General features: G+C 43.0%; 1 protein-coding gene across 1 annotated transcript; it reads left to right on the top strand.

Moving 5' to 3' along the window:
- Positions 1-655: 655 nt before the first annotated feature.
- ODC1 (ornithine decarboxylase 1) lies at positions 656-10,194 on the top strand. The gene is made up of 11 exons (XM_039715649.1): positions 656-786; positions 3,442-3,590; positions 3,757-3,930; positions 4,099-4,271; positions 4,557-4,691; positions 4,849-4,930; positions 5,237-5,320; positions 6,570-6,732; positions 6,821-6,933; positions 7,207-7,421; positions 9,713-10,194. The coding sequence occupies exons 2-11, from the start codon at positions 3,489-3,491 to the stop codon at positions 9,852-9,854; spliced, it is 1,383 nt and encodes a 460-aa protein (XP_039571583.1). The 5' UTR covers positions 656-786; positions 3,442-3,488; the 3' UTR covers positions 9,855-10,194.
- The last annotated feature ends 1,006 nt before the right edge of the window (positions 10,195-11,200 follow it).

Below are 11,200 nucleotides of genomic sequence, written 5' to 3'. Positions count from 1 at the left end.
AAGCACAGTCGTTCAGGGCTAAACCAAAACTGGATTGAAAGGATCAGTTGATACCTTCTTACGTCTTCCATGGATGCCCATTTCTAAAACAAGCCAGTAATACATAATAACCTTACAGTAGAAACAGCTACCAGTGTCAGAACAAGAGCGGACGGAAGAACTCCGGTCAGTGTTTTGGATAACACCCGCGGTGGTCAGAGATGCAGGCAGGGGCAGCAGCCAGGGCCGAGCACAGCGGCTGCGGGAGCCGCACAAATGGATGGCTCTGTCTCCGCCGACACGCCGGCTGTCACACACTGCGGGTCCCCCGGCGCAGCAGCGCTTTCCTCCACCAGCTGCCAAAGGCATCGCTTGAAGCCGCAACCCTCCGGCCTCCTGAGCCGCTTTTTCACGCTACGGCTGCGGTACCGAGCTGGGAGCACCGAGCCGGGGGCACTGAACCGGCGGCGGGGAGGGCACGGGCCATGCACCTGCCGGCAGCCGGCAGGGCTGGGGTCGCGCACATCGCCCCGCAGGTGGATCCCGTCCCGGGCGGCCCCGGGAGGGACACAGCCCGCGCGGAGGCCCGGCCCGGCCCGGCACGGCACGGCCCTGCCCCACCGCCCCTCCCGGGGCTGCCGCCGGGCACGGGGAATCCCCGGCCCCGGCGGGGAGGCGGGAGGCTCCGGGCGGCTGTAAGCGGGCCAGACCGGCTCGCCTGGGCAGCATTGGCGGCGCTTTCCGGCAGCGAGGGAAGGCACGGCCGCGCCGTGGCCGCCGGGCTGTTTCCGGGGTGGGGAAAGGCAGGTGCGTGGCAGGAACGGGGCTTGGGGCGGCGGGCTCGCCCTTGGGCCGAGGGGCGCTGCCCCCTGCACACCCGGCGGGCACTGGCCTGGCCGGGAGCGGATCGGAGAATAACAGAGTAGTCTGAGTGGGAAGGGACCTTAAAGACTATCCAGGTCTAACTCTGCCTGCGCAGGGACAACTTCCACTGGACCCGGCTCCCCAGAGCCCCGTCCGACCTGGCCTGAGCACCCCGAGGGATGGGAGGGAGCCCTCCTCCCGCGGAGCGCTGCTGCCCGGGCGGCTCGGGACGGGGCCGAGCCGCAGGGCGATGGGGGCTCTGAGGAGGGCGCACCCCGGGGCTGGCAGGCGCCTCCTCGGGAAGCCGCGGTGTCAGGCTGGGCTCGGCCGCGTCGGGCTCTGCTGCGGGACCGTGTGGCTTTGCAGGAGAAAGGCGTCGGTGAGCGCAGGGCAGCCGGCCCCGTCCGGGCAGCCCGCAGCTCTGCAGCTCCGGAGTCGGAGGCGCCTCGGGCACCTTTTCTAGACGCAGCTTGGCTGTTTGAGAACCGAGCCTGCAGGCATGACTCAGCTCTGTCTAAGTACAGCTGCTAAACAGGGGAATGTTCTGGAGAACAAATTCCAAATGAGCATAAATTGCCTTTCTTCTGGGGAGCTGCAGACACTTTGCACACAGTCCAAGTAGAAACATCCTTTGGGAGGCTACAGTTTGCAGCTACATGACCGTGTTCTGTCTATATGCGGTGTAATTACACTGTAGTTAAAATTGTGCAATGAGATGGAGATGGAAAGCTTGCAAGAACTTTTTAACAAAATCTGTTGTGGCCGGTACAAGTAATTTCCTTCTTACAAGTTAAAAGGAAAACTGCTGTTCCTGCAGTTCTCTGCAGAGGGGAGGTTAAGCTAAATTCTTCCTGATGGTGTTCACATCTCTTAACCACAGCTGAAGTCCCTGAACTGCTTTCTGCAAAGCTGCAAGTCTATGATGAGATGCAACCTCTCCTTAGTAACAAGCACCTCCTGAGAAGTGTTTAATTTGCTGTTTCTTATGGTCCTTTCAAAGAGGCTTTAAAGAGAAGACTTTAATCCAGCTTGTGGTAGAATTATCACTGCACGTGAATGAGAGCAGAAGGAGAATGAGGTTCAATGGATTGCTGTGTTTATTAGAATCAAAGCTTAATCTACTTTGACTCTCAAATTTGATTTGTCACTGATAAATTGTCACTGAAAAATTATCAAGATACAAAGTAGTTCTTGTTGCCATATGTTTCTGAAGGTTGAAATGAAGCATAATTGCTGATGTTTCAAAGTTATTCAATACAATTCAATGAATGTTTTTATATGCATATATGGAATTAATGATTCTGTTGGTTTTAGAACTTTGTTAATCTGTAACAACTATAAAACATCCCTTTTCAATTGGTTTATAGCCAAACTTTTTGAAAATAAAGGAAACAGTAACATAACTTAAAATTAGTGAATAATTTGGAGTTTGCATAATTTTCAGTCCTAGTCTGCATGACTAGTTTGAGTGTAAAAATTGCTGAGAGAAGGAAAAGGGCTGGACCCCGTTACATGAGTGACTTGCAGTGCTGAGGTCTTTGAAAGGAAGCACACACCACTCTGCTTAACAGCTTGATGGAGAATGCTGCTGTTCTGTATTTGGACAGCTCAGTGAAAGGGTGGCCCATGGGCTTCATGGGTCATGGATGGCAGAGGAGTGTACTTTTACTCTTTAGTTCTGGTTCTCAAGGGACTTTATACTTAGCAGATAGATTTCTGTTAAATGGATGGCAGAGGAGTGTACTTTTGCTCTTTAGTTCTAGTTCTCAAGGGACTTTAAACTTAGCAGATAGATTTCTGTTAGCAATGAAGATTAGTAATGGACTGCTGGAAAATCCTGTTCTGAAGTGCTAGTTGGGATCCCTGTTAAGACTTTTTCTGCAGGTCAGAATTACAAAACAGTCTCAACGTGTGTATCTGCCACTCATGACAGCTGAGGTTCTCATGTAGCTTGGAGGTCATGCGTAGATGAGGGAAGCTCTGACTACCAACAGAGCAACTTCAAGGAAAGCCCAGTTCTCATGTCTACATTGTGCACAGTCTGAACTGTATTGAGAATCCAGGCATTTACCTGGCTTGGACCTAATGAGAGTTGTTACTACTCAGAAGTCAGTAAAGTCTTGGGTTCTGTTGGCAATAACAAGTAAACCCTTTCTTCTGAAACTGGTGAGCTAAAATAGTGCTTAGGACTTTTTTAAAACACAAAGTTGTAAGGACACACTAGCCATAGTATTAATAGCTCTGATGTGGAGGTGAAGGAAAAGAGAGCAGAAACTTCCAGGGAGCCAGACTAATAATAACTGACAGTATTTATTTGATTGTTTTTTTCTTTGAGCAGACTCAGAGCATCATTGAATTGTTGAACAGAGAACTTGCCTTCCAGCTAGCAAGATTATTTTGGCCTGCCTTCTTGGTTCTGATTACATCTGTTCTGTCATTATGCTAGTGCCTAATGTGTGCAGCTGTATAGGAGCTGTATAATTGTAAATTATATGAGCACAAAGTAGTGGTCATATAATGACTATATGAATCTAAGTGAAGTATTGAATGTAAACTATATGAACTCAAATTAAGTAATTAACTTTTTTTTTTCCCCAGCACTTCATACCCAAGTCCTTTCCCATAAACCTGAAATCTTGGAAGTCATGAGTAACTTCAGCAAAGAAGAATTTGAGTTGACCTTCCTTGATGAAGGTTTCACTGCCAAGGATATCCTTGACCAAAAAATAAATGAAGTGTCATCTTCTGTAAGTATGATGGGGAAACCACTACATTTCTTGATGCTACAAACTTATAAACTAGTAGAACAAGTTGTCCTTGCAAATGATCCACAAGACAGCCCCCTCAAATGCTGACCTCTAGGCTTATCCTGTTATCTCTTGTTTGTAAGGTTAAGATGTGTGTTTGCTCTAGGATGATAAAGATGCCTTCTATGTTGCTGACCTCGGGGACATTGTGAAGAAGCACATGCGGTGGCATAAGGCCCTTCCTCGGGTGACCCCCTTCTATGCCGTAAAATGCAACGACAGCAAAGCTGTTGTGAAGACACTTGCTGTTCTTGGGGCAGGATTTGATTGTGCCAGTAAGGTGAGATCTCAGCTGTCTTCTGATCTGTGATGCTCGTATCTGTGCAGCCTTACAAGACATGTTTTTGTAAAATTAAGCATAACTGAGTGGTGTTGCTTTTGTTGTTCTGATTACATTAATCATCTATGTAGAAATATCTTCTGAAAGTGTAATCTGTTCTTTCTTCAGACTGAAATACAGCTGGTGCAGAGCATTGGTGTGCCTCCTGAGCGAATAATATATGCAAATCCCTGCAAACAAGTATCTCAAATCAAACATGCTGCCAGCAGTGGTGTGCAGATGATGACATTTGACAGTGAAGTAGAACTAATGAAAGTTGCAAGGGCCCATCCAAAAGCCAAGTAAGTAATGTTAATTGTCCTATCATTCTTCCGTGGGTTCCCAAGATACAGAAATATCTGCTTTATTTGAAACTTGTTCTTTAAGGTAGTCTGCAAAACTGCAAAACTGTGAAATGATAAGCATACTTTTAACCAGTGAAATCTAATCTAGTAGAGTTTACTGGCGCTTTAGGAAGAGATACACAAAGCAGCTTGTATCTTTAAGCTCAGTCTCATTCTGAGATCATACTTGCCTGGTGATGTCTGTTATACTGAAATTAACATCTCATTTTTTCCTGTTTCTAGGTTAGTCTTGCGCATTACCACTGATGACTCCAAAGCAGTCTGTCGTCTGAGTGTTAAATTTGGAGCTACACTTAAGACTAGCAGGCTTCTTCTGGAGCGTGCAAAAGAACTTGACCTTGCCATTGTTGGAGTTAGGTGAGCTGACAGTATCAAAACACAGTCATACCAAACAAGTTTCCTTTAAATTATCTACCTGACAATAGAGATGCCTTTGCATGTGATGACATGAGTTTATACAAAACTTTTTGAGTCATTTGCCAAATAGCAACTGATATTTTGTATCTTTTTATAGTTTCCATGTTGGAAGTGGATGTACAGACCCAGAGACCTTTGTTCAAGCCATTTCTGATGCCCGCTGTGTGTTTGATATGGGAGTAAGTCTAGTTCTGCTTTCTCTGGAACCACTGCTCAACTGTTGTGGCAAAACTGAATGACATGTACAACTGTTGTGAGGTTAAATGTTGTTGGAATTTTTTAGGTCTTGGTAGCTTACTTTGACCAGCTTGGCAAAACTAAAATTGGCAGCTCAAACTCAAATTACTGTTACTTGAATACGTGTTAGCTCTGTTTCAACTGTTAATGAAATGACTTCACATTACTTTTTAAGCTTAAATGATAAATTATAAACTGACATAAATTATAAACTTTTTTTGACAGTGTTGCTGTTCATTTCATTTTAGGCTGAACTTGGCTTCAATATGTATCTGCTTGATATTGGTGGTGGCTTCCCTGGCTCTGAAGATGTCAAGCTTAAATTTGAAGAGGTATAGCTTTGCTAAGAAGTTCTCAGGTTGTGGAGTCTGCTTTTGGTGTTGATCCGGATTAAATAAAATCTTGCTTTTTCTGTTTGTATGCAGACAGATTTGCAAAAATGTGTCTGCTTGGTCAGAAATGTAATTAAGAGGGAAGAGGAATTAATCTGAAAACTAGAAATTAGATGAACTCATTAGATACATAGCTAAATGACTGCACAAACATGCAGAAGTCGCAAAAAAAAATAAAGCCAGTTCTAACTACAGGCTTGATTCTTATTTGGCATAGCCTTCTTCCAGTTGGTGCTGTACTTGAGACCGAATAGATGGCACTGCTCCCAAAGGGTGCAAGGGTAGTCCCGAACCCATACTGTTCTTAAGGGTGGCAGCATAAGAGGTCAGTGTCAGATTTTATTTTGGGCTAGCTTTTGCATAATTCAGTGTTTTCCAGTCTGCTTTACCTCAGCAATATCTCTGCTTTCAGAAGAGGCAAGGGGGCTGAATATGGCTGGGACTTCCACTTAAAGCAGCGTTGTCAGAGCACCTTGCCTTCTAACCCAAGGAGGTGCTAAATGTTACACATTAACACAAGGATACATAAAACATTTTCTATAATAGTGTGAGCTAACACTGTAGCCCTTTTGGTACCTCCTAATGAAGTCTGGCTTCTGGTAGTGCAGTACAGGCATGTGTGAGGCATCCAAAGTAAATTATGTCATTGGGCTCCACAGCATGATACAGTTATGTTGTGGTTGGAGGCAGCTTCATGAACCTTCAGAACATGCAAACAACTGTTCATGAAGGCAACTGAATTTCAGCTATGGTGGTAAAGCCTCTGTATGCTTTTGATCCCATGAGATGACATCTTCAGGGGTTAGTAAGCTGTGGAGTAGTGCATAAGTAGCAGCACTACAAGTGGACTACAAATCAAATTTGGAGTGTGAGGACTTGCAGGGCATTAATGATGGTTTAATGAGCCTAGGAGGAGTAATTTCCTTCAGCCTCAAACATGATCTGTTTTGTTACTTAAACTAAGCTGCAAGCTGCTTTTGTTGCTTTGCATTTAGTATATAGTAAATTTAATTGCAAACAAGATTTTGAATGAGAAAAAGTAAAAGGAGTCAATAGAAATTACAATTGATGTTATATGTTTCACTAGTATATAATTTTGAATTTGAGGGTCTTACTTCATCTAAGACTTCTAAGGTAGCACCTGAGTAGCTGCTGAAATATTAATACTGGCATCTCATTTTTTCCCTAGATCACAAGTGTAATCAACCCAGCTCTGGATAAATACTTCCCTTCCGATTCTGGAATAAATATTATTGCAGAGCCTGGAAGATACTATGTTGCATCAGCATTCACGCTGGCAGTCAACATCATTGCAAAGAAAATTGTGTTAAAGGAGCAAACAGGTTCTGATGGTATGTAAATCAAGACCTAGACTTAGATCTAGCCAACTGTATGTGTCTTTCCAAGACTTTTTCTCACTGGTATCTTGACTTCTTCCAGATGAAGATGATGCAAATGACAAAACTCTTATGTACTATGTGAATGATGGGGTCTATGGATCGTTCAACTGCATCTTATATGATCATGCACATGTTAAGCCAGTCCTGCAAAAGGTATGCCTGTTCAGAAATACCACATGCCAGTCACATATCATGGGTGTGGGAGAATCCTTGCCGCAGCAGTCACTTCTCAGTTCACGGCTCCCTCATGTTGCCAGACTCTGGTGTTTAACTTATGAAGCACGCAGTGGAATTAAGTGAAAGCCAGAGGTGAAGAGCCTGCAAGCAGCTCTTCCTTTTCTTCAGAGGGGGAATATTACACTATGATATTACTTCTGGAAGCTCTGTTTTGATAGTCAAATAATTAAACTCCACTCTCTTCTTTAGCGGCCTAAGCCAGATGACAGCTGCTACTCCTGCAGCATTTGGGGACCAACCTGTGATGGCTTAGATCGGATTGTTGAGCGCTTTAATATGCCCGAGCTGCAAGTTGGTGACTGGATCCTGTTTGAAAACATGGGTGCCTATACTGTTGCAGCAGCTTCTACTTTCAATGGATTCCAGAGGCCAACAATACACTATGTGATGTCAAGACCAGCATGGTTAGTAACTAAGTATCTTGATCCATCAGTACTTCTGAGATCACTGTAATAAATAGATTGTATCAGTTGACTACCCCTTAACAGGCAAGGGTAGTTTTGGTAAAACTTCCTGGTGTAGAAGAGGGCAGTGCTTCTGAAAGCTTTTGCTGTGTGGTTAGAAAAATGCTGATGCTACTAATTACTTTTCTCTGTTGTACATGCTTATAGGAGAGATGTTTTTAAAGGGGCAGTGTTGAGACTTCATTAATCTGGATTCTAGCTGGTGTTTTCACTATTGCACAACATACAGAATAATGAATTCTTTACAATTAGCTTCTGTAACTTGTAATCAGAGGCCAGTCAATCACAGTTATAATATGTTGTCTTCTAAGTTAGTAGCTAACTAAATCCCAGCTGCAGGTTGCAGGGATATTCAACAGTGTTGCTTCACAGTATGATCTCTGTTTGTTTGAGAGCTATTCCTTGGTTTAGGTTGAGCTCTGGCTCAGTGCTCAGTGCAGAGTGCTAGATCTCCATGGGAAGTTATTAAACAGGTAAGTAAAGAAAGCAGGACTACCTTTTAAGTGCAAAGATACTGTGAAACTGCAACTTAACAGCAGTTTAAAGTAACCTGTGTGCTCTGCATTGCAATACAGGTTAATGGATTGCACCTTCTGTAAAAGTGGGATTTCCTTAAGAGGAAGCCCTTACCTCTCCACTGGTATCTGCCTGCTCAACTGGCAGAGGACTTTTGGGCAGAAGTGTTACTCTAAAGCATGATTAGCTCTGCTATTGGATTGTTTTTGGATTTTTGAAAATCTTTAAGCTCAGGGAAATTCCTGACATAAGAGGAAGCTTCCTCTATTCTTCTACTAACCATGCCAGTATAAGCAGGGCTTTTATTTTTTCTTTCCCTTAGTGAAACCTCCAGTTTATTGAAGCATTTTTCAAAACACATGAAGCCTTTAGACTTCCCTTAACACTCCAAAACTATGTATAATTGAACTAAGAATGGCTCTGTGGGAGAATAATTTGCTTTTTCACTGTATCACTAGGTTGCTGTTAAAATTTAATACTTGGTCTGAGGCATGCTGAGCTTAATTATGCAAACATAACTGTAATCCAAGGCCACAGCACAGCCCTCTTTCAGGCCTGTATGTGTTTTCTGTTTTAGCAAGAGAATTGTGTGATAAAGGCTGGCCCTTAACTGAGAGGCATGCATCAATGAGATTATGGTGCAGCTCTTTCTAGGACAGGCAAAAAAAAGTCTTTTACAATGTCATCTACGTATTCTAAAGGTGAACAGCTAAATTTGTGACTAGAAACTGTGAAAGATCAAGGACAAGGTGATTACATGTGTCTTAAGTGAAAACCAGTAATGCATGATGAGCCATGAGTGGCACAACTGCTTGCCTTGCGTACCTAAGATAACTAGAACTGTAAGATGACACCAAGCTGAGTGTTGCTGTTGAGACACCTGAGGGACAGGATGCCACCCCACACCTGAGGGACCGGGACAGACTTGAGAAGTGGGACTGTGGGAATCTCTTGAAGTTTAACAAGACCAAGTGCAAGGTGCTGCACCCGGATTGGGGCAACCCCTGGTATCAATCCAGGCTGGGGATGAACAGATCCAGAGCAGCCCTGCTGAGAAGGACTTGGAGGTGCTGGTGGGTGAGAGGCTGGACTTGACCCAGCCATGTGCCCTCACGGCCCAGAAAGCCAAACCTATCCTGGGCTGCATCCAGACCTTTCTATGAATCTATGAATAACTGAAGTTCATATGAGGTTGTGTTTTAGTACAGCTCTTGTCTGAATATGGAAGGAGTTGCTTTGTTCTTACTGGTCTGGTCAGCTCCTTTATATTCCTAGTCTGTTATCCATATTTTTTCTTGATTCAAGTTACCCAGTAATGTGAAGATGTGGGATAAGTGACAGTCAAGTTGTCAGGGATTTTCACATCTGAAATTCTGAACTTTTGAGCACTAAGTAAATTTGTATAGTATGAAACACACAGATGTAGCTGTATGGGTGCATCTTTGCAAATCTAAATCCTACACAGGAATGGTAAAATCATCTTGGTATTGGCACTTACCCTAAAGCCTAGCCAGCCACAAGTGACCTGCATGGATTCTGCTTTTGTTGTTTTTAATTTTTTCCCTTTATGATAATAATATCAGGATTGCAGGTGATGCATAAAGAATTCATTTTATACTCACTGGCAATTTAAAAAAATGTACCTTACATTTTTAAGTAGATTGCAGTGAAACAGTTTTTTACTCACTCTTTTTTTTTTTTTTTTCCCTTTCTAGGCAACTAATGCAGCAGATCAAGGAGCAAGGGTTCCTACCTGAGGTGGAGGAGCAGGATGTTGCTAGTCTGCCAGTCTCTTGTGCCTGGGAAAGTGGAATTGAATATCCAGCAACTTGTGCTTCAGCTAGTATTAATGTATAGGTAATATTTAGTAACTAAGTGCAAGGTTAGTCATTGAATTTAGGGCATTTGGGGGACTGTTAACTTAATTCTTGGTAGAATTTTTAAGTGTTTTTTTTAACATTTAGGTTTGGCATAAATGCAAGAAAAATGACTAGGAGATGGGTCACAATTATCTGTGTTCCTATGGAAACTATTTGAATATTGTTTTATATGGATTTTTATTCACTTTTCATGTATGCTACTAAAGATTGACCCTCAACTGTCAAACAAGTATTTGTAGCTTGTGTATGGCAGAACGGGCTAAGCTTAGTGCTTTGTGACCTACCTGTTTTAAAATAAAGTATATTGAAATAACTGGTCCTGTGTTTCATTAATCTGTAGAAAATTAATGTGTCATAGATGGCTCTTAAAACATATATGAGGGCAGACCAGATGCTGCAAGCCCAGAACTTACTAATAAATGGATCTCCCCTACCCTTGCTCTCTCAGCTGAAGTGAAGGAAGCTCCCTCAGTGGGTAGGGAAATGGAAATGTCTCTTTTCATATGTGATTAGAAAAAAGTTGACTGTCAACAAATTGAATACTGTGTGAATTCTTGTAAATTCACATTTGTTTTTAACTACTGAACATGTGTGTACCGAGTTGCATATTGCAGATTCAGTGCAGTGCTGATTTTCTGCAAGTGCTGTGGCCAGCACTGGTGGCTGTTTATAAACATTTAGTCATTAATGAGAGAATACAGCACAGGCTCCACAGGTGGCACACTGCTTGCTATGTGTGTCAGACCTAAAATATGTTGCAGCAAAACCCAGGAAGCTGAAACTGTGCCTGACAGGCTCTCTGACCTGTGTTGCCTAGGGCTTTAGTATAAAAGAGATAAGAAATGGGATTTGACATCTTTTGTATGTGCAATACGATTAGAAGCTCTTATTTAATATTATGAAAAGATGCGCTACCCTTCTGCTTTTGGATTAAATGTGATAACTCTCCTAGTATTTACTACTTAGTGTCATCTAATACAGGGGGTGTTGGTGATAAAATAGTCTGCTTATTGAAGCAGAGCATTCTGACTTATGTTTAACCTATGCTAGTTTGGTGCCACTTTTTGCACTAAAATTAGAGGATGTTTCTGATAAAATAATTGGTCCTACAGCTGGATTTTATCTATTTGCCAGAGGGTCCTAGACTGCAGGCATGCCATAGCAAATGCCTGATGTGTAAAGAGAAAGATCTTAATGTATTGAGTAAATACTTAAAGCTTAAGCTAACTTGGAGTAAGTGTTAAAATTTGAAAGGTTGTCCAAAGGTTGGCATTGCTGATAGAAACGGTGACTCCAGCAACAAGAGAAATAAAGCTGTTTTTC

This window comes from Passer montanus, unplaced genomic scaffold, assembly GCF_014805655.1.
Source record: "Passer montanus isolate IOZ18808 unplaced genomic scaffold, ASM1480565v1 scaffold34, whole genome shotgun sequence".
Taxonomy (NCBI): domain Eukaryota; kingdom Metazoa; phylum Chordata; class Aves; order Passeriformes; family Passeridae; genus Passer; species Passer montanus.
Note: the sequence above shows the minus strand (reverse complement) of the source record. Positions and strands in the feature narration are given on the sequence as shown.